This window comes from Cyprinodon variegatus, unplaced genomic scaffold, assembly GCF_000732505.1.
Source record: "Cyprinodon variegatus isolate N-32 unplaced genomic scaffold, C_variegatus-1.0 Scaffold1, whole genome shotgun sequence".
NCBI classification, from domain to species: domain Eukaryota; kingdom Metazoa; phylum Chordata; class Actinopteri; order Cyprinodontiformes; family Cyprinodontidae; genus Cyprinodon; species Cyprinodon variegatus.
Genome location: NW_015150454.1, coordinates 779,436 through 801,941, shown reverse-complemented (window position 1 = coordinate 801,941; position 22,506 = coordinate 779,436). Strand labels below are relative to the sequence as shown.

At 38.3% G+C, this 22,506-nt stretch overlaps 3 protein-coding genes across 4 annotated transcripts; 2 read left to right on the top strand and 1 right to left on the bottom strand.

Moving 5' to 3' along the window:
• The first annotated feature begins 193 nt into the window (after positions 1-193).
• polh (polymerase (DNA directed), eta) lies at positions 194-5,736 on the top strand. The gene is made up of 10 exons (XM_015382395.1): positions 194-474; positions 2,010-2,144; positions 2,240-2,487; positions 2,568-2,746; positions 2,829-2,932; positions 3,038-3,157; positions 3,555-3,678; positions 3,844-3,909; positions 4,007-4,179; positions 4,271-5,736. Exons 1-10 carry the CDS (start codon positions 338-340, stop codon positions 5,112-5,114), a joined length of 2,130 nt encoding a protein of 709 aa, XP_015237881.1. The 5' UTR covers positions 194-337; the 3' UTR covers positions 5,115-5,736.
• Positions 5,737-7,636: 1,900 nt separating this feature from the next.
• On the bottom strand, positions 7,637-17,902 carry gtpbp2 (GTP binding protein 2). 2 transcript variants are annotated; one of them, XM_015395198.1, is made up of 12 exons: positions 17,459-17,901; positions 16,225-16,251; positions 15,672-15,856; positions 15,065-15,173; positions 14,764-14,961; positions 14,475-14,649; positions 13,276-13,495; positions 13,017-13,152; positions 12,876-12,934; positions 12,621-12,792; positions 12,273-12,437; positions 7,637-8,518 (listed from the first exon to the last, which is right to left on the bottom strand). In XM_015395198.1, the coding sequence occupies exons 1-12, from the start codon at positions 17,657-17,659 to the stop codon at positions 8,333-8,335; spliced, it is 1,833 nt and encodes a 610-aa protein (XP_015250684.1). In that variant the 5' UTR covers positions 17,660-17,901; the 3' UTR covers positions 7,637-8,332. The 2 variants fall into 2 exon arrangements, with proteins under 2 accessions (XP_015250684.1, XP_015250762.1); XM_015395276.1 differs by lacking the exon at positions 16,225-16,251 and having other exon boundaries at positions 17,459-17,902.
• Positions 17,903-20,172: 2,270 nt separating this feature from the next.
• otor (otoraplin) lies at positions 20,173-21,530 on the top strand. The gene is made up of 4 exons (XM_015385926.1): positions 20,173-20,404; positions 20,508-20,647; positions 20,833-20,943; positions 21,023-21,530. Exons 1-4 carry the CDS (start codon positions 20,290-20,292, stop codon positions 21,044-21,046), a joined length of 390 nt encoding a protein of 129 aa, XP_015241412.1. The 5' UTR covers positions 20,173-20,289; the 3' UTR covers positions 21,047-21,530.
• The last annotated feature ends 976 nt before the right edge of the window (positions 21,531-22,506 follow it).

The following is a 22,506-nucleotide window of genomic DNA, read 5'->3' as shown; positions in this document are numbered from 1 at the left end:
TATCTATCTATCTATCTATCTATCTATCTATCTATCTATCTATTTATCTATCTATCTATCTATCTATCTATCTATCTACATCAGGAGGGTGTTTTGGTCATATTTTGTAGTCCAATCCTTGGTCCATTCAATGAATACGCCTATGTCGCTTTTTTGTGACGTAATTGTGTAACCACGGATTTGTGCGCGAAATACGAAGCGACAGGACCTACGCTGTTTGGGTGCCTTGTTTTCGTTTCAATTACCATCAATTTGATAGAGTTGTGAGCTGGACAGCTCAGCTAGCAGACCGGTAACTTTCTTTTAAGGGGACGGACCCCCCCCACCCAGGTTGTAGATGGACTACGGGAAGGAGAGAGTGGTGGCGTTAGTCGACATGGACTGTTTTTATGTCCAGGTTGAACAGCGACTGAATCCAGCTCTGAAGAACACACCTTGCGTGGTTGCTCAATACAAGACGTGGAAGGGAGGCAGGTGAGTTTCTGACACAGAGAAACAGTTTTAGTGATCAGCGCAACGTTTATATAACCTACCGGAAGCGTTGTTAGCTAACTCAGGGCTGACGTCATATATTCAGGACAGACAGTAGTGTTGACAAGTTAATCACCGTACAGTTATACATCGTCTATCACATAATATGCTTTAGATAAGCTATATTTTATGCATGTACCACAGCAATGTCATTATTAGTTGATAATAATAGTGAAACTGAGGTAGCTCTTGTATTTAATGAAGTTAGGAGGGTCCCTTTGACCCATAAACGCCTGCGTTTGCTTCAGACAAGAAAAAAAAAACTCCCTTGATTTAACATGCTCATCTTTTGACTTTTACTGTATATTTTTTAACAAAAAAGTCGTATGGATAAAACACATCTTCCAAAAAAAAGCATCTCTGTCAAAACAGGCTAATCCCAAATGAGTACTTGTTGTGGATCTTCTCACCCATCAGCTACCCACTAACCCACAGGAGTGAAACTTAATGAAGTCTGTGGTGAAAACCATGCAGCGAACCATTGGGTTATAATATATGATGGTGTGAAAATGGCAATCCCTTTATTGTCCCACAATGGGGAAATGTTTTTCTCTGCAGTTTGACCCATCCCCTTGGGGAGCAGTGTGGGATTAAATGTGTTTCTCAGGGAGACAAAGTGCAGGCTGTGGGGATCGAACCAGGTACTTGCAACCTTATCAGAGCACAGGTGCACTGCTCTAACCACTAGCCCAACATTCCCCCCTTTAAGACAAGATTTGTATAAATCTAGTGTAAAAAAAAAAAAAGCAGCATCAAAAATCTTTTCCATCCTCACACATTCCCAGCAGGGCCAAGGTGAATATGAGGCAGTGGGAGCTTTTAATGGGACTTCTGGTTGAAGCTCAAGTTGCCAGTTTAAGATGAAACAATTTCTGAAATAACATTATGTCTATGTATAATGTGCTAAAAGAGTAACGAGGAGACATTCCACAAACACCCAGTTTATTATACAGGTCAGTTTGAATGGTCTTTGTAAATTGTGACTTATAGCAAATCAAAATTAATTAATTAATTCAGTACAACCCGATGGAAATCCGTGTCTGCAAGGATACCAAGCAGTGCCACCATATGACAGAGGTGCCAAAACATGCCACAGCTGATCAGCTACCAAAACAATGGACAGCAGAGCTTGACGGCTGGAAATGAGGAACTCTGGTTGAGAACCTTATTTTCTCTTAGTTTATATGCAATGATGAGGCAGCACAAAGACACATTTTTTTTTTTTACATATTTAAATAATGTTAATATATAGTGAGCCATGAACGCCAATGTTGAATTGCTTATTTGTCCACTAAACTTAGCCAATAATATCAATTCTGATTCCAGTGTACCGGGTTGCATTGACCAATTAAACTGGTGTCTCTGTGTTGGGAACTTTCCCGCCTCTTGCTCCCACAGATAAATCGCTTAATTTGTCATTCCACTTTGTGACCGTGTATTAAACCCAGGCTACTGAGTAATGTGTCTCTCTCTGTCAGTATCATAGCTGTGAGCTATGAGGCTAGGGCCCACGGTGTCACCAGGAACATGTGGGTGGATGATGCCAAAAAGCTGTGCCCAGATCTCCAGGTGGCCAGAGTGCGTGAGTCTCATGGGAAGGCAGATCTAACTCAGTAAGTGTAGCTAATAAACTCATCTGACTTCCACATTCTGGTAGCTGGATAAACGCTAAAGCTATTTTTACTGTGCTCCTTTGTTTTGCTTGTAGTTACAGAGAAGCAAGTGTGGAGGTGATCGAGGTGATGTCTCGTTTTGCTGTGATTGAGAGGGCCAGCATTGATGAGGCCTACATGGACTTGACAGCAGCTGTCCAGGAGAGGAGGAAAAAAATGACAGATCAACAGATTGACCCGTCCCTTCTCAGGACTACCTATATTCAAGGCTATCCACAAAGTGACCTGGAACCATTTATGGGGGACGACTCCAACCAAGTTGATGACCCTGTCTTGAATAAAGGTAGACAATGGCTTAGTTAATAACTTTACAGCTCAGGATCTCTGTTAGCCCTCTTAATATTTTATTTTTTTTATTCTTAGAGCAGAGAAGATCCAGAGGGGTTGAGCAGTGGTTGGCGTCCTTACCTGCTCCGTCCACAGGAGGGCAGAGCTCGGCAGAGCTGCAGCTAACCGTAGGTGCGCTCATTGTTGAAGAAATGAGAGCAGCTGTTGAGAAACACACAGGCTTCCGATGCTCAGCAGGAATATCACACAACAAGGTGATATAAACCTTCAAATTACTCCACTGTTGGAACAAGGACTTTTGTTGCCATTTTAATAAATAACTTTTTACTGTTACAGGTTTTGGCTAAACTGGCCTGCGGTCTTAACAAACCTAACAGACAAACGGTTGTACCTTTGGACTCGGTGACTGAACTGTTTAGCACTCTGCCTATCGAAAAGATGTAAGTTTAATCGTCACAATTCCCTCCAAATTACTCAGATTTTCAGTTAAAATGCATCTGCTGACCAAAAGAGATATTCTCTCCTGTTTGACTTGTCCGATGCAGCCGTAACCTGGGGGGCAAGATGGGTGCGTCAATAAAAGAAGCTCTGGGAGTTGACAACATGGGAGACCTCACTCAGTTTTCTCAAGCTCAGCTGGGGCAGCACTTTGGAGAAAAAACAGGGTAAGGAAATACAACAGGATAATATTAGTATGGTTTCTAGTTTACCACCTTGGTGTTACCAACATTAAATCAGTTATACAGTCGGGAGGAAAATATTCAACATTTTCTCCCAGAAATCTTTGTATTTCCATCATCCAACTGGTGCGTTTTATTTTAGATGATCTTTTCTTGATTTTATTGTTTGCATAGAAAAGCTTTACGTCTACAAATCTGAGCCAAACACTCTTGGATACAAGAATGAATCATTCTAATGACCACTGTCAAAATAATCTTTGCACTGATTCTGACAGCAGATTTGCAATATTCTTAGAATTCATTTGTCAGATGAAAATGTAACTAAAATTGAAAATGCTCCCTTATCAACAATGAGACTTATGTTGTAATTTGTGCTTTGCAGCCAGTGGCTGTATGACCTGTGTCGGGGGATTGAGTTTGAAGCTGTGAAACCCAGACAGCTCCCTAAATCCATCGGCTGCAGTAAGAACTTCCCTGGAAAAACATCACTTGCTACAAAAGAGCAGGTAAAGACCATCAGTCTCTGCCTGCAAACTTAAAATGTTTCTAATTTCAATGTCTAATTTTCTGCTCTTTTTACCTCTGCATGTAAAAATTGATCTTTACAGAAAAGAATCCAAATATTTACTTTGTTTCAAATGTATTTTCATGCTAAAATGAATCCTGTGTAGGTGCAGTATTGGCTTCATCAACTGGCCCTTGAGTTGGAGGAGAGACTGACCAAAGACAGAGAAGCTGTAAGAAAAACTGTTTTTATTTTTGCATTTGTTGTTGTTTTCCTGTGTTTTATTTCATTGCTTATTTCACTTTGGACATTATTTTTCTCTCATGCAGAACGGTCGAGTGGCAAAATTATTGACAGTAGGCGTACGTCAGCTTGGTGATAAGAGGCCCAGCAGCTTCTCTCGATGTTGCGCTTTGGTGCGCTATGAGGCGACCAAAATATCCAGTGACAGCTTTGCCATTATCAAGAGTCTAAACACAGCAGGAAACCATCAGGCTGCATGGTAATTAAAGAACAGTAGTGCTGCGAGGTATTTAAAGTCTGAACTAAAGGAATGCCGTTTGATTTAGACCTTCTGTCTTCTGTGTCTCCAGGACGCCGCCTCTAACTTTGCTCCACATCTCGGCTAGTAAATTCAGCGATGCTCCATCCACTGGGGGGATCGCTGGCTTTCTGTCCAGTGATGTCAGCTCAACTCAGAGCCTGCTCTCTGCTACTCAGACCCCCTCTCAACCACAGGGGTCTTTGTGCAGTCAGCCTGGAACTATACAGTCCTTCTTTCAAAAAGCCACTGGGAAGGAAAAACAAGCTAGAGAGGATAAAGAAGAAGACAATAACTGTGAAAGCTCAAAAGAGGGATCTTCCCCTGAGAGTACTTTAAACCTCAAAATCATTTTGGAGAAACCCCGTTCTGGCATATCTTCATTCTTTCAAAAGAAGAGCCTCGAAAGAAGCTTTAAATCACCTGCCTTACCGCCAACGTCTGAATCAGAACCTGAAATCATACCTTTAGACCACAATAAAGACTTAGAAGCTGTCACAGAGTATAAACCACATCAGCTACAATTTGACGATGCAAGGATGAAAACAGAGAAACCAGAAGAAAATACCCAACCTACCAGCGTGCTTGAAGAAGATCTTACAACTTGTGAACGTTGTCATAAACAAGTACTAGTCTGGGAAATGCCTGAACACAATGATTATCACTTTGCCTTGGACCTTCAAAATTCACTGTCTTCATCCAGTAATTCAGTAGCTTCCTCTTCCACCTCCTCCTCTTTGTCAGATGCGTTGCTGACTCCTCTTAGAGCAGGAGTCTCAGCACAGTCTTCACGGGGCAAAACAAAAACCAGAGGCCAGTCAGGCCCTGCTCCAAAAAGACAGCGCTCCCAAGGACAAAGTACCGGCACTCTGGATTCATTTTTTAAAAAGAACTGAAGACATAAATGGACCAAAATTAATTAAAAATATTCAAGTAATTGAGCTACAAAATGCATGTATAAAGAACCAGTCCAGCAGAATGACTCATGCATTAAAGGAATAAGTTTGGAGTAAAGAAATGATTTATTCTGGATCATGTTTTTATTTTTGTAAAAAATAAAAAAATTTAATTGCTTTTAAGAAATCATTTTGTCACATAAGAGCAGTAGTGGGTTAATTTAACTCAAAAGAGATTGTTTTTCTTTTTTAATGCAACTGAAATTTAAATTGAAATGAGCCTGCTGAAGCATTCAGACAACAGTGAATAAGGCTGCTGTAGAAACAAAGCTAATCAGGCCTAAACAGGGCTAGTTTTTAGTGATAAGGGCTTCAAGTACAACCTGCTGTCATGTCTTATCCATAACAAACTGGAAAACCTTATCTGTCATCACCAACTTTGTAAAAAAAAAAAACACAAGTCTATGAATGTTGTAAACCTATAAGTAAAGTAAAATATGAAGACTTAACTATATAAATTAGCCAAGTGATTAGTTATTTTTTGGAACAAAGAACCCTTTTTAACAAAGCATTTAGCACCAGGGAAAGTAATAATACATTTAAAGACCTAGAGAAGATTCTTTGTACAATTAGAGGCTTAATTTAGACACTAAAAACTCTCACATTTTGTCAGAATACAATCGCAATCTAACCAGTAAAGATTTTATAAAGGCTAAAACATAATAGTATATTTCCTTTCCACCAATTAGTTTCCTCCAAGATAGGCTTTTTTTTTTTTAATCACCCTATCATACCTTACATACCTATCATACCACCCTTACATACCTATCTCACCAATGTTGACCGTTTCCTCCTCCCTGTTGAAGAAAAGGCATTCTAGAAGCATGATGCTACCTCTAAATATATTTAATTCATTTTACTTTTTTTCTAAAACTATTTGCTACTTTAATCAAATAAAATATGCCTTTTTTGTAATGTGAAAGAAGTGGAGAAATAAAAAGGGATAAAGGTTTTGCAAGGCACTAACTCAATTATTGCTGTCTCTAATGAGTGATGAGTTTATGGCACAGACATAAAAGCCCCCTGCAATGAGAAAATGTTACTTTTTTTAATTTAAAACAAAGGTTCAGGAGGCAATAGATTTTATTAACACACTGAATTGGATCTGTACATAAAAATTGCATTTCACACGGATAATTTTCAAAACATTTTAAACTCATAAGAGAAACATTTTGAACTTGAAAAGTGCCTGTGGTAAAGTCATCAACAGATAAAAAACTGTAAAATCTTCTACTAGAAATCTATAATAACCAAATGTAATGCATTAAAACTAACTTATTACCTGAACTCTTCATGCTGTAAAGTATTTGGTTGAACTTATTCAATCGTATAGTCTTTTTTACTAAACTGCTATATGAACAAAATGGGTGCATTAAAACAAAGAGGAGTAGAAATCGGTTTGAACATTCGATTAAACAGAATGTTTTTTGACATTCAGCTCCGAGTCGTCAGAAAAAACAGAAACTGCAGCTGTAGCACCAACCAAAGTTTCTTTTTACCTCCATAGCTGTAAAACTTTGGGGTGTGATAGAAAGCTACCTGGGCAGTAGCTCCACTAGGCACTGTGTTTAGAAACCTAAGATGTTTGACATCAGTAACTCCACTGTAGCGATGACATCAAGTATTTCTAATATCACTGCTTCAAAGGAAATTGCATAAGAAACCAGTTGGACACACTCATCAACAAAACAAAAATCTTTGGAAAAAAAAATATTCCCCGGCATTCCTCGGATGAGATCACCCATTCCTTTATTCAGCAACAGAAGCCTCAGAGGGGCTCTAAATATGGAATGCAGTCGCTAATATATCACCTACTTGCCCTGAGTTACTAAAGCACTTGAGAGATAGTTGGCATTGCTTGTGAGTAAAAACAGATTCTAACAAACAAACATGACAGAAAAGACGACTTAAAGAAACCCTGATGACTGACACTAAACCAAGGTCATACATTTACCTCCTTTACATTCCTCAAATGCCATCTTCAGTAGCATCGTTCCTCTATACTCTGATAAGCTGAGCCTGACTAATGTACTGTCTGCTTGTCTGCTTTTATCCTTAAATAACTCTACTAACAGGTTGAGCAGTATATACTGCAAATAAGAAATAGGTTGTTAAAGACGTTTAGACAGAAAGCCTATAATTAGCTTTCAAAGTTCTCCAACTATAAATGCTTTTGATCCAGCCAGGTCATTCTGTCACTGCTGGTGATTCAGAGCCATCTGATTGGATGTTCGGCATAAAGGAGAATTTTTTTAGTTTGCAAAAGGAACGTTTTGGTGGGTTTACAGATATTTTTGTGCTTGCTGTAAAAAGATGAAGCTCAAGAAAAAGTGAATAAGAAAATGTTAGTTTGATTGCAATTTTTTTTAGTTTAAAACTCAAAATTTCTGACTCTGAACATGTTGTTTTTTTTGTTGTAATATAGATTAATTTAAAAGTACTCCAGCACAGGTGATGGATTGTTTTTTTTTAGAGTTGGCAGTCATCTTTGCAGTGAAAAAATCATTTTCCTCCCCCATAAAAAAGCTGGTTATTCATGGCAGTTTTAGTGTATAATCCAACTACGAGAACTTTAATAGTCAGATCAGTGGTTTATCAAGCTCTGTGCTTGTATAAAATGTTTCTATTGGTCACGTATGATGTCGGGTATTTCATAACAGTGATACTGTTTAGGCATTAATGTCAAACAGTCTCATTCTCTGCAAGAATAAAATCCACCACACAGATGTTATCGCTGGCATTTGAAAGTTCAGTGCAGAAAAATGTGTTTGCATGAGGAGTGCATTTAGCAGCTCTTGAAAACACATGACAATTTTAAAAATTTCTCTTTTTTTCTTTTCTCTTTCTAAAAATTTAGACATTTCAGTGGGATGTCATGTTAGGCTTCAATGGGTTTCTTATATATAGAGTCAACAAATGTACCTAAGAACAAGTATTAGAATCAAACTTATCAGTCATTTTTAAACCTGAAGATGAAACAAGTGAGAAGGTAAAGAGGCTTTGGAAGAAGTTTACAAATAAATGTCCTGCAGTAGAAATTTACTGTGCTAGGAGAGTTCCAAGTGGTCTGTTTGGGAGGTCGGATGTATTTTTAATAAAGCACCTTGGTTTTTGGGCCGGGACGGAGTTGTCAAACTGGAGATTTCCTTAAAAAAATGTTAATCTTTCTCATTCTGTGATTGAAAATGTTGGTGGTGTTGGGAGATGGGTTGCAGGCTGGTGACATGACCAATACCTTTGGTCACGCCCTCCCTGAAGAGCACCTTGGCCCCCACCTTCAAATATTCTGGGTGTTTGATGAACTTGAAGAGAACCACTGCTTTCTCTCCTGTCCTCAGCTCCTCCTGCAGCACAGTGGTATAAAAGAAAAAAATAATCAAAGCAAAGGACATTACTTACAGAAGCAATGGGTCATTAAGATAAATAGCAACTTACTTTAGCTACTGCATGTGTATTTATGTACAAAAAAATTCAAATGCATCGTTCTGAATTGTCTTTTATAAACTTGAGCCTCATATTTACTTTACAGATTACTAAAATAAACTGTGCAAGAGGCTTACTCATACCTACAAAACAGCTCTGTGATATAACGCCAGAACAAACAAAACAAATAAACCTACGGGAACCTTCAATGAAGGACCAGAATAATTCATATTTTTGTTGCTCACATATTTACAATTAAACAACGCATCTATTTGAATGCCAGACTCCATATCACACTACACTACATATTTGCACCATATATATAAAATAATGCTCCTAGATCACTGCACTTTTTTGCACAATGGTTTTTTTCTTCCACTCTGTTTACATTAGATCACTGCTGCACTTATTGGAATGGAAATGTCCATTTATTGTCTGGAAAGCTGTACTAAACAAAATTTTAGTTGTATACACTCTGTGAAAAGTTGTCAAAGTCTAAAAGGATGGTGATGATCACTGCCTCAAATTGTAGTTTATACTGGTAAGAACGACATATGGCTTTAAGGAAGCCCCCATAACAGGAACAATTTATAAAACAAAAAGGCACAAGAGCTAAAAACATAAAAAGGGGTCTTAAAATAATTGGATTAACACTTCATAGTTTCAACTCATTAACTTGAAGCTTTTCAGCCTGTTGGAATAAAAAGATTCTTGAAGACAATACATTTTACAAACTGTAGGCCTCATTGTTCAAATATCTGTCTCCATTGGTCCTCTGGTGGCAACAAAATGTGATAAATAGAAGGATACAAGAATAACATAATTTAGTTTATTGTCAAATGCATAAAGTAAGAAAAATAGTAGTAGTAAAAACCATCTCTAAACAAAGTTTATGGGAATAAGTTGCATAACTACAATTATTTAGATGTGGATAATAATGTGTATTTGTACTTTTCTGTGTTTTGTTTTATTGCAAAGATACTGATGTTTTTTTTTTGTTTTAAAAGTTATCTCTATTAGGCCTGTGCAATAAAGTAATAACCTTTTTAATAATTTTATGTCATACTGTTTAACTACAGCTCTTTCATTCCTGCCCTCAGTGACCTTAAGTAAAAACACTTACGATTTGACTAAATTACCTACAATTCGCAGGCTAATGCCCCTGTCACACCTGGACGATTTACACAGCACATGCCTGACATAAGAAAAATCTTAAGCATGCTGAAGCACGATGGAACAGGCCGGCACACGTCGACATATGGAAAGTACGCCATACGTGGGGCATAAGTTACAGGTAAGCTATCTATTCGTTGACATACGTTGAGTTAAAGTTACTCATAAGTCGTGGCGTCCAGCTTATCCAAAACCTTGTGCATAACTTATCAAGAACTTATCTCCAATGCATATCAATGTGTTTGATGTGTTCCAGACGACCGCTGAATGTGTTTCTACCTTACAGCTAATGTATAATGGCGTATTGGCAGCTTTTTGGTATAAAACCGTCAGTTCTGCTCCAGACTGCATCCACATTCTAGGGTGAGCGAGAAGGTATTTGTGATGGATCCTCCCTGCTTCACGCTCACGACCAACAAACCTCCTAGTAGACATGACAATGAATCTGCTGTGACTGCAAACTTTCTTTTTTTCTTTTTATTTATTACTTTTCTTTGGCGGGCGGTAAACAGCAGCTAGGTTAATACCCTGATCAAAGAAATCTTTTTATGCAGCCCGGGTGCCTCCGGGCGCATTGCTGCCCCCCTCAGGACACTGGCTTATGCATCATTTCATGGGCATTACACTGCTGTGCGTTATGCATAAGTTAGGCTGTTGTTGGACATATGCTCTAGACTTGTTATGAATACACTATGTATACACCCAAAGTTGAAAAAACACATAGAAAGTTCAGCGTTTAACAGCTGGGACGTCAGGGACTGTCTAAATCGGCAAGGTGTGACAGGGCCCTATGATTATTTTTTTTTATTTCACAGTTTTTCTCATAAGGGAAAGTAAACTAAGACTTTACAAATCTTAAAAAAAAAACATTAAAGATTACCAGAAATTAAATAAAATTAACTGATCTGTTTTAAGTAAAGAAAATGAATTGCCAAAAAGTACTTATATTATTCTTTATAATCACAGTAAAAATCTTTAATGGCAAAAATAAAATGACTTTTAGGCTATGTTCACACTGCAGGCCTTGATGCTCAATTCCGATTTTTTTTAGCATAATCTGATTTTTTTGCCTTGCCTTTTATATTTCCAAATATATGCGACTTGTATGCAGTCATAGAATGCAAGTGTCCCGCATGCGCAGTCAAGGACGCAATGACGTCACAGGCCAGCATGCTCTTTTCTTCCGGAAGTAAACATGGATGGTGGTGCCGGCGCGCATCTAGCGGTCCTTTCCAACGGCAAAAACACAATCTTTTCAGTATGTTTTAACATAAATAATCTTCCCCGCATCATCATCTGCCATGGTCGTCATTTTTCTTGCCGCTTCTGCGTAGCAAGACGCAGAATAGTGACCTTTGTTGGGTATTAAAGGCACACTATGCAACATTTTTCAGTTAATTAATGTGTTCCATAACGTTTTGGATGATTAAATGAGTCATTTCAGGTTGAACAAAGGTATTCTCGGCCGCCCTGGTGGTCTGTGGGGGAAATACCGCACTTGCAACTGCAGGAGCACCGACCCGCACCCACAGGCTCAGAAGTCTCGTGAGAGTCAGTCTTGCTTTACGGCGAGAACTGCTACACGCCCCCAGTTAAAAGCATTCTTGTTGCTAGCACAGTGGCAATCTTTGTGCAGTTATGCTACGTTCACGCAGCAAAAGCAGCAAAATCGCGTCTGCTGCTTCCTTTTTGCTGCTTGTACCAGTTAGTTCTGACGCGCGGCTGAAGCAGCTTTGCTGCTCTGGCTGCGCGGTGCAAAAGTGTGTCTGAGGCGCATTGGGCGGAGCTTCACTATCCTTTCTCTGCCTTGCAGCTATATTTGCTGTGATCAGTGGGAATAAAGTAGTTTTAATATGTGTTTAAGTGAGAAAATACACCTGAAAACGTAATCAGTGCAGTCAGTTCATCCAGATTATTATCCTGCCTTCAATATTTTTTTCTGTCGGAGCCGCTCAGACCCCCACATACCAGGGATGCGCCGACAGTATGGATCCCTTCATCAGCAGCGGTTCACCGCGGCAGCTGGTAGGTGTTTTTCATCTAAATAATCCAAACTGCATATTCTGCCGGCAGATTTCTGCATTTTAAGTTAATTTATGCGTCAATAAACTGTTTAAGAGGAGTGATCATCAGCGCTGTGTCTCTCTCCCTGCGTTAGTCATTCGCTGCTAAGCTCAAAACAACCGCGCCTGGCTTGACGGAGAAACCAGGAGAACAGCTGAGCATATTTACGACAGTGCACTTTTACTTTCGCCCTCTGGGGGGAGCCTCGCTGGAAAATCAACACCGGTTGCATAGTGTACCTTTAATGGCGTTCAGGTCGGATGAATGCGACCTGGCCGTTCAGACACAGGTCGCATTTGAAAAGACCAGATTCGTATCGGATTCAGACTGGCATGAAAAGATCAGATCCATTCCGCATATGGGCAAAAAAAAATCGGATTTGGGTACTTCAGGCTGCAGTGTGAACATAGCCTAAGAGTAGTTCAGTAGGTTGATTACCTTGCCATGCACAGCCTCCACTGTAGCAGTCTGTCTCACATTGCCAATGTGCACAGTAACCTGGAAGCCCTTATGAAAGGTCTTTGCATGGAAAAGCAGGACAATCTCAGCCTCAAACATCCAGCAGATGGTTGGATCCATCTCTGGACTCACCATGACCATACCCTGTAGATGATAAAACCAAATCATCTTTAAACATATCCGAGACTTAAACATTTAACACAATCTTAAGTTTACGTAAATTAAGCAAATCAAGTATTTTTCAGTAAACACAATTTTATATAGAAAGATCAAACATTGAAAATGCCTTTTAAACAAATCAAACAATAATCACATGCAGATTCCCACCTTGCGCAGTAGCGAGCGGTCAAAGTTCCCCAGAGCAAGCGTTGCAGCTTGCCCTGCCCTGAGCACCCTGCATGCTGAGCGGTTCCTTTGGATGCTGCCAACAGTTAGCCTGTGGAACTGGCCTAACTCAGTTGGCCCTACCACAAGATCGTCTCCCTCACGACAAATACCGCTGCATGGCCAGAGAGAAAACAGGGTCACTTATTTGGTTCCGGGATGTTTTGTTTCCATATAACATATTTTCAGCACCCTGACCTGTACAGAGTACCACCCACCACCGTCCCCACTTCAGGAACAGTGTAGATCTCATCAACCTGAAAGACAAACAAGGATATTAACCAAATCAAATCTATCCTTCTAGTTTGCACCAGGAGTGTGTTTCACAACCAGACTTACTTGAAACTCTGTGAGCTGTTGCATGAGCTCTTCCTGCTCCTTGCTGTTGCTAAGAGGAGGGATGATGTTAAAGAAGACCTTCAGCACATCTAAGCTCTCACCAGTCACACTGGATAAGGTGAAGATAGGAGTGATGCTGCAGGGTGAAGGCAAGCACTCATTTAATCAAATATTTATGCTTTTGAGAATGGCTTCACTTGTACTTTAAACTGAAGATGAAATAGATTTAATAACAAAGGAAAACAGAAAATAGTCATACTTGGGTGACTGAGCGAACTGCTGTGCTGCTGTTACTGCATCATCTGTACTGCTAACAACCATGGGCACTTTGTTGCAGCCTGGCTGTTTCAGGACCCGCTCAAGCTGCCGCACAGTGCGCTCCACTGTGGCGCGGGTGCAGAGGTCTACTTTGCTGATAACAATGAAGATGGGCACCTTCAGGGCCATGGCGATACCCAGATGTTCCCTTGTTGTACCAGCTGAGACAAGAAGAGGAATAGAAGTAGGAGACAGCAGTTAAACAGATTGAGCTTCAGCTCAATAACACTTTAAGTCGTTTCAAGTAACAGTTAAATATTAATGCCTGAAGAGAGATGCTTCCCATTCCGAGTTGAGCAAAAGCACAGCAACTGACACAGTGCAGCAATTCCCTAAACTGTATACAAAATGGTCAAAGGTTATATTAAGGTTATACTAAAGCATATATTAAAGTTCCTGAACTTCCGTTTCATAACATATTTGGAGACAGAATGGATAGTTTTTTTTCAACAAAAAAAAGTCATGCTGTTGCAAGCTTTCGGGATTGATTGTTATACTTAAAAAAATATATAGTTTTAATTACTTTTTGCATATATATATATATATATATATATATATATATATATATATATATATATATAGAGAGAGAGAGAGAGAGAGAGAGATAGATAGATAGATAGCACTATAAAGTGCTATGTTCCAGGATAATAGCTTCTGTGTAAAAGTTTAATAACATACTGATGAATAATTTACAAATAACACAAGCTGTTGTTAAAAGGTTATAATCGTGTGGATGTAGGCTTATTTTATGACATTAATATATAAAGCTACATTCTTTTGTTTTATTACTTTGTTTTGGAAAAACAAGTTGCATAACTGTATCCTGTGCTTAAAATGGCTCCTTCAAATGCTGTTGAGAGATATTTTGGGACTGGCAGTGCCAGGCAAAGACGAGGAGAGTGAAAGCAAAGAAGAGTGTTGGAAGGTGGGTATGTTATGTAAACTCAGATACTACATATCTGTGGTGTCAGGAGTTAAAGCTCTCAATGTACGGAGTGCCATTTTTAACCGTGTCATGGAAATGTGTGTCAGTAACATGTAATAGACTCGCCTGACAAGGTCTAGCGAGACAAGCATAGGTTATTTAATTTAAAAGAATAAAGTAACTAAAAGGATTGTGCAAAATGGGCAAAAACATACCAATGCCAGTGTTTGCGCTAACAACCAGCATAGCAAAATCTGGACAGTAGCTGGTGAGGCCAAAGATGGTGGTTTTCAGGTACTTGTGGTGTCCGGCCAGATCTATGAACGTGATCATTTTAGAGGCGCTCTCACAGATCTCCTCTGCAGTCCGAGATTCACTGTAATTTACGACCTAGGAAGCAGCGAAGCAAACTGTAATTACATTTAACATCACAATGTATTATATTTATGCATGACCTAACTAACGCAGACATTATTAATGCTACAGAAATGTTGCTTTGCCTACCTCTCCTTTGCTATTGAAGCCAAGGATCTCAAAGCTGATGCTTGAGGTGCGCCCAGTCTGGATTTCATGCAGATGTCTAAAGAGGTTGAGTCTCGCTCTTCCCCGTCCGTTGTCCAGCTCTCCCTGTGTTAAAACACCCAAAAGAGTGGACTTACCAGAGTCCACATTACCCAGGACTGCCACTCGTAGATCTAAGAACTGAAGAGGAATAAATGTAAGGCATCATTTAGAAAGGAAAAAGCCAGGGAATTAAAACAAGACAAATTGAACAATAGCGTCTATTTCCAGGGGCTATACTAACCTGCTGGTCATCTGGCACCTTTCGTATGAGAACTTCGGCAATCTTCCGAGGAACATCGGAGTCGTAATCTACCTCTCGCTCTCGAAGAACTGCGATGTCAGCTCCCACTCTATTAAAAACACACTTTTTTTTAAAGAAAAATAAAAGTATTGTAGAAAAGTATTTATAGTCAACTGTGGTTTTCATCCAAATATGACTTTGTATTTCATTATTTAAAAGTACTAAACTGGGCAGGCCTGTGGGGATAATTTTATAATCTGGAAGTAATCCTCTTGGTCAGCTCCTGCTTCAGAAATCCCATTACCCCAAAAAATAAGATAAGCAGAATCCCCTCTTATACCAAATAGTCAGATTCTTATCATAACTGTATGGGTATATCCAAATATGAAACATCAGTCTATTAAATAATGAATAATGTAGCATGGAGAGGTCCTTCTTATAACTGAATAAGCTATTGACATAGCTTATTCATTCAGATGATGACCTGGTAAACATTGATCGCATTTAGGGTCAAAGTTTGCATGATATCTCATTGCCCTTCTGATTATGTAAGTATAATAAAAGTATTAAAGAAATAAAAACAAAGGAGGGGATTTTTGGGACTCACTTCTCAGCCAGCCTATGAAGAGTTTTCAATGACGCCCTCATCTCCTCCTCGGACAGGCCCACCAGCATGCCATTGTCCTCAACACCTATTTGATAGACAGCTTCACCCCGACCCTCCTGCAGTCGCCATTTCATCTGCGTTGCCAGGTGCTCAAAGCGGTTTTGCGTTGGGTTCACCAGCTTAAGCTAAATTAACAAAAGATAAAGAAATCACTGCTTGAATTACAGCCAATTAGCCAAATGCTAACAACTCTAGCAAGTTGTTAGATAACAGTTATAAATAAACATAATAATAAAAAGAAGTTAGGAATAAAGCAAATGTCAAGTTGCTAAAACTGATCCTGCTAATCCACTCTGCTGTTCAGTTTCCACAGGGAGGCTTGCCCCTTATTCTGAAATATTTTCCTATTACTTCTACCTCTATGAATCAACACATAAAAACAGTACTGTCAGTCAGGTCGCTGACGCACATGTCACTCCCTTTTTAAAGTATTCAGTGACTTATTTTTGTTTCTTAAAATGAAACTAAGTCATAAAACAAGGTTCATGCTTACCTTGTACTCTATATTCCCCTCCTCAGCCTGAGAGTTAGAATAGGTAAACAAAGAGAGACAGAAAAGGAACATCAGCTGTTAGACCAAATAGAAGTGCAACAATGCTTAAAAGACAAAAACCAAAGACATCTGACTGAATGAGCAAAACAAAAAAAACAAGCTGTAAACAGTCTGATGGTGACTACTAACCCAATTTACCCTTATTATACATCTCTCCTCTATGTCATTAGAAGCAATGTATGAAACCCACAGTAATTACAGTGTAGGGAAACTTTTTTTTAGTTTACCTTTAAACAGTATAATTAAAGCAAAGCAGCTGGATTGTTTATAACAAGGAATCTCGAGCTAAAGGCAAGGCAAGGCAAATTTATTTGTATAGCACAATTCAGTACAAAAAAATGCAAAGTGCTTTACATGATTAAAATACAGGAGAGAAAAATAAAAAATAAAAAATGCAGAAACAAAAAAGAACATTAAAAACAATTGGACTAAATAAAAAAAAAAAGTTAAAAATATTCACAATTCATTTGCAACCAAATAGCGGTATCTTTTTGGCTCCTCTATAAGAAATCTAAGTGGGAGTCGTTTCTATTTAGATGTTTCGATTGACGTTTGTTGGTCCTGTATTTGTTTGTTCGTTTTTCATTAATATTACTGGGAACTATGAAAAAGAGTAATTACAGGGTACTTTGAGGTGGTTGTTGGTCTGGCAGTTGGACACCCTTATTTATTTAAGATTATATTTAGGCTCTAGTGGCCTTTATTTTGTTATTTTCGGAAGTATATAGACAGGAAAGTGGGTTACAAGAGAGGGGAGATATATTCGGCAAAGGTCAGCAGGACTGGGACTCGAACCCTCCCCCCTTATTTACTAACAGTTGTTCCTCTTTTAGGCTAGCTATAATATATGGAGTCGAAGTCAAATGTCTCGCGCCCAAATTAAATGTTCACTGTACAGTAAAAAGGTAAACAAAATTGAACTATGAGTTCAGAATTGCCCACCTTAACCCTACAGCCCGCCATATATGTTATTTTGTTGAATACCGACGTGTCATTGTTTCAGAAAGAGCAGCTAGCCGCAGCGACAGGAAACAACCAAAAGCTACATTTGCGTTTTTACACGGAGCACAGCAGAGGACGTCAGTTTCCTGTTTAAACTCGATTTTCTGCTGTTTCCCATATAAAATTCTTCGGAGCAAATGATGCGTATTTTTTAAAGCAATACCAGTCTTACCTCCGGAGGTAGATACGGGGTGTTATTGTTTGGTTTGAAGTTGCGAGGGAATCGAGTTCTTGCTTTCTTATTTTTTCCACTAGCCTTTTTAGAGACCACCCCGTTCCCAGTTCCCGACTTGTGGTTGGAGACAGATCCCTGAGATCCACCGGAGCTGTGGCCGCTCGTTGACCCAAATAACTCCGACACCAGCGCATCCATCGTTCTCTTTGGGACAGAGCTTGTTAGCTAACCTAAAGCGGACTAAATGCAATGCTAAAATATCAAAATAAACATTCAGGTCCGGCATTTGTGCAGCTCATATTCAATCACGCCATGCTTCTGAGTTTAGCTTACATGCCCAACTAAATTAAAAAGCCTCGACTTTTCCCAAACTCTTCGAACAATAACACCAGCCCCAACCCTTAGAGTGGTATCGGTTTAAGTTTCCAGTCCCTACGTCACTGTAATATTAGATGGTGCGCCTGATTTGTTGAAAGGCAAAGCGCGACTGAGCGGTTCTTCATGTTCTGAATGGTTTCAGCGGTACTTAATGTAGATCTAAACTCCACCCAGCTGACCACAACGATGAACAAATCATTGTTGCCAAAACAGTTTTGCAAGGCTTTGCATCAGACTGCATAGGAAAGTATGTCTTTTTTTTTTGTTTTGTTTTTTTACATAAACGATTACGAAAATTAGATCATTTTGGCTAATACACGGCAACCTAAAAATATATTATTGGCCACAAAGTTATTTTTTAAGCTTTCAATAAGTTGTATAATTTATTAATGTCTCCTTCACAGGGGACATATTTATTAACAGTTTAATGACATAACGCCATTATTTATGTATTTTTTTTATGCCCATAGTGTTCTGGTAACAAAAGATTTAAAAAAAATGCGACCAATTTGGAGAGAAGAGAAAAAAGAATAAGAAGAGTTACACCACCAATATATTTTAAGAAGATTTTGGGGAATATTTTCACAGGATTAGGATTATTAGGGCCCAATGTTAAGTTTACAATAAACACCAGCAAACAGTTCTTTATACTTGTAGTTTCTCTTGCTCAAGTTTTTACACATTTTGTGTAACAACCACAATGTTATGTATTTTCTGTTTATTCATTTTATACAAGAGGAGAGTGATACATGTTAGATGTTTTTTTTTTAATGCATAAAAGTTAGTTTTTTTTCAATCTCGTTTATTTTCACAAATAGATCCCATTGAACGGGATACTATTACTTAGTAATTACACAATATGGTCTAATGTATACCTTGACACTATGATGACCTATTGGCAGTGATAGGGAACGTTTCACAAATGACAATGACGTAAATATTTGACCAAATGTCAGGGTGAGTTAGTGAACCGTATAGCTTTACAACAAAAGCCTGTCATATTTTGTGGGGGAAAAAAATAAAGAGAAGAGTTTTTGGTTATAATGCATAGGAATTGATGAGATTGACACTTTCATTCTGATTGTTTTATTTCCCAGCCTAAAATTAAGATTTAAAGTGTAGGTAACAAATGTTTTTTTTGTCATGACACTGTGAAGGTGTCTGAATTTTTTTAATAGACAGCAATATGTTCTTCAATAGGTTCTCTCTGAGTACTCCCGCTTCCTCCGACTGTACAAATAAATTTCTTTTAGGTTAATTGGCATCTCTAAATTGTCCTTAGGTATAAGTGTGTGTGTGTGCATTGTTATACGTTTTTGTATGTTTCTGTGTTGCAAAGGTCTGGCGGTCTGACCAGCGGGGCGGCAAGGGTACTGGGCAGGGTACCCTGTCAGATCACTGAGTCAGAGACCTCCACCCAACCTGCAGCAGCAGGGATGCAACCATCTCACCACTGTCGTAAGCTCCAACACAAGACGGCTGAACTCAGGGAAGACAAGCAGACCCTCTCCAGTCGTCAGTCTTCCCCCCATCGGCCACTACAGAGTAGAAGATGATCCTGTCTTTCCAAGGAACTGGGTTCCAAAGCCCAGGCTATGCATTTAGGTGAGCCCAGCTATTTCCAGCCGGCATTCTTTTGCCTCTTGCACAAACTCAGACTCTTTCCTCCTAGCTTTATATAATAATTCTAAGCTATAAAATTCTAGCAAATCAGAAAATTTAAGCAACAAGCAAACAAGAAGAAATGACTAATGGATTAGTGTGGTCATAATTGCCAGTCTTATGAATGATTGTTTTTTTATAGTTTCAATAATCTCTCCATGTTACCCCACACTTTATTTGGTATATCGCATCCATTAATTTGTTAGATCTCATGTTTTCATCTTATTTGTTACATTTCACCATTGCATCTATTTTGTTACATTTTATTGCCTCATCTTGTGTATTTGAATCTAAATTGGATATAATTTCGTATTGATCACAGGACTTTTTGAGGTTTACAGACTAATGCTTTAATTTTATTTAGTTTTTTTCTATTTTCCATATTTTCTTATCTGCATTATATTCTGCTTAGTCTATGCACTACCACTCCTATACTAAAGGAAAAATTTGATTTTCAAATTCACCTTCAGATACAGTTACAATAGTTTTTTGGAGGTTTTTTTGGGGGGAGAGCAGATGAACGGTCTGTGGATGTGAATGTAAAAAGAGTGAAATTTGAGAGGAACAGCTAATTCCCTTGAGTGAGATTGATTCTGGTATTTGGGAAATTCAACTCTGATTGGTTACAAATCTTGTGATGTAGGGGCTTGGCTCCATACTTAGCTTATTCCCCCTTAGCTGAGAAAAGGGTTTTGGGATTTTTAACCCAGTTTGCTTCCCTCAAACTCAGACTCAGGCTCAAAACTTTGAGTTTAGAACTTTTCTATAGTTGTTCCCTTTTTCACAGCATGATTTCCTCATTCGTGTGCTTGCTCCTTGTAGGACTACTGCAGGAGACCATAATGGCTGTCCAAATGGACAAACTAGCAGATCGTAAGGTTTGTGGAGATGCCACATGTTCACGTAAGTCAAAACATTACTTACAGAATTTCCATGTGTCCAAAAAACTAAAACTGCATTTAAATCAATATCTTATGTTAGTTTTGTTCTTTATTTGCCTCTTTAGATGTACTTTCCATGGCCACAGCTTTGGATGATTTCATTGCTCCAGATTGCAGATTCATCAACATTAAAAAGGGTCAGATAGTTTATGTGTATTCAAAACTCGTACCAGCAGATGGCACTGGAGTATTCTGGTCTGGAAGTGTAGGTGCTTATTTATTTTAATTTCACATATTATCAGGCTGCACAGTTAATTCATTTAGTTGCCAAGGTATTATGTACACTAACTATACTTATATTCCCTTGTAAAAGTGTTACATTTTCATAAGATTTTTTTTTTCCGCTTGTCAGCAATGCATTTGTTATATGCATGCTTTGTTTCCTGGCAGGTGTACAGTGAGCGATATGTGGATCAGATGGGTAGAACAGGATATTTCCCTGCAACCATGGTAAAGGAGACCCAAAAGTTTGCAGATACTACAATTCGAATGCGGACCACTGTGAGTATCTTTCTTTTGGGGATATTCTCGGCTTATCAAAAATATTTTGATGTCTAATCTTATGTTTTCACTTTTTCAGGATATGGACTTCTATTGCGATTAGGGAACAGCAGGCTGAATATCTTACATTTGTACCTTAACTGTCTTGCCTTTGTAATTGTACTGTGCATAGTGTTTCTGTTAGATCCATGAATCACATGATGCTATATTATATTGTTATGTACTGCATTTAGCTAGAATACCTTAGCCCCGTTGGTGTTTAAGAGTACAGTGCAAATTTGAAGACCTATTCTAAAATATGTGCGATTTCATATCAGTAAAAAAACAAAAAAATTCACTTTGTTCTTTACACAGATTCAGTTTGGGTCATTTAACTTTGGCGTGCTGTAGATATTGTGTGTTACCAAACTTAATATGCCATAGTTAGCCTTCACAATGGTCCAGATTATGGTTTTACAAGAGATGTGTTGTAATCATTAAATGTACTTGCTTTGTACTCATATGAGAACATTTACCTATAGAAAATGAATTGTGAAGTAATAAGTTAACATGACATCAGAGAAAAGGAAAGGTCACAAATCCTTAAATAGATAGAAAGACACAAAAGTTGACTAATAAGTTAACTCATATACTTTTAAATAGATATTTTACTTTAAGTTATTTCAATTATTAGGAGAATTACAGACACATAACAATTGGGCCAACATAGAAAAGTAGAATAAAAACTAAGCTTAGTAAAGAAACCAAACTTTATGATTCAGATCACCAAAACAATTCTTATGATTTTCAAAATATAAATCTTATATACATCATATTTCGTTCTCTAGATTTATTGTTTGTTGACAAAACTATCTGTAAATAGTACTTAAAAGACAAAAAACAGTAAAACAATAGCTTTTTGAAGAAATCCAGATTTGTAGATTTTGTATGTTAACTTTCCCCTTTACTCAGAGATTCGGCAACTAAACAGCACCATAAACATAATGGGACACAGCAGACAGACAAGGGGTACTTTTCTGGAGATGTTGAAATATGGTTAGGAGAAAAACATAATCTCAAGCTTTGAACATCTCAGAGCTCTGTTTAATCCATCCAGTGTTTGCACATGAGAGACAGGAGGAAAATCGGTTTTAAGCTTGAATCCTTGTTGTATGATTGTATATGATGGAGACACAATTAACCTGTGAAAGAACTTGCTCTGCCCTGGTCAGATAAGTTGGAATCTTCTAGGCTATGATATTAAAATCAAACTCTGAAACTATGTTTAAAGATACCTTCCATCTGGTCATCTTGAGCTATTTTTTAAAGTGGATTTTGCAAAAATTGATTTCTGTTGATAGGGGAAGCTGGAGAAGACCACCAAGACCTGAAGCTGCAATACAGTGCTGCTACAAAGTTTTATCTCAAGGGGCGGTATACAAATTTGCATTACATAAAAAAACCAAAAAAAAAAACAGAAAGATTTAATTTTGTTTCTGTTCTCCAACTTTGTACTAATTTGTGTTGCTCTATTAAGCAGAGATACAAAAATATAACAGTTAAGTATGTGGTTGTAATGCAATG

Coding starts and splice junctions, on each gene's coding strand:
- polh (XM_015382395.1), top strand. CDS start 338: ATGGACTACGGGAAGGAGAGAGTGGTGGCGTTAGTCGACATGGACTGT. Junction 3,679..3,843: donor CACTTGCTACAAAAGAGCAG/GTAAAGACCATC, acceptor AATCCTGTGTAG/GTGCAGTATTGGCTTCATCA. Junction 4,180..4,270: donor GGAAACCATCAGGCTGCATG/GTAATTAAAGAA, acceptor CTGTGTCTCCAG/GACGCCGCCTCTAACTTTGC.
- gtpbp2 (XM_015395198.1), bottom strand. CDS start 17,659: ATGGATGCGCTGGTGTCGGAGTTATTTGGGTCAACGAGCGGCCACAGC. Junction 14,962..15,064: donor AGGTGCCAGATGACCAGCAG/GTTAGTATAGCC, acceptor ATTCCTCTTCAG/TTCTTAGATCTACGAGTGGC. Junction 12,438..12,620: donor ACCGCTCGCTACTGCGCAAG/GTGGGAATCTGC, acceptor TATCATCTACAG/GGTATGGTCATGGTGAGTCC.
- otor (XM_015385926.1), top strand. CDS start 20,290: ATGATTTCCTCATTCGTGTGCTTGCTCCTTGTAGGACTACTGCAGGAG. Junction 20,405..20,507: donor TGGAGATGCCACATGTTCAC/GTAAGTCAAAAC, acceptor TTGCCTCTTTAG/ATGTACTTTCCATGGCCACA. Junction 20,648..20,832: donor GAGTATTCTGGTCTGGAAGT/GTAGGTGCTTAT, acceptor GTTTCCTGGCAG/GTGTACAGTGAGCGATATGT.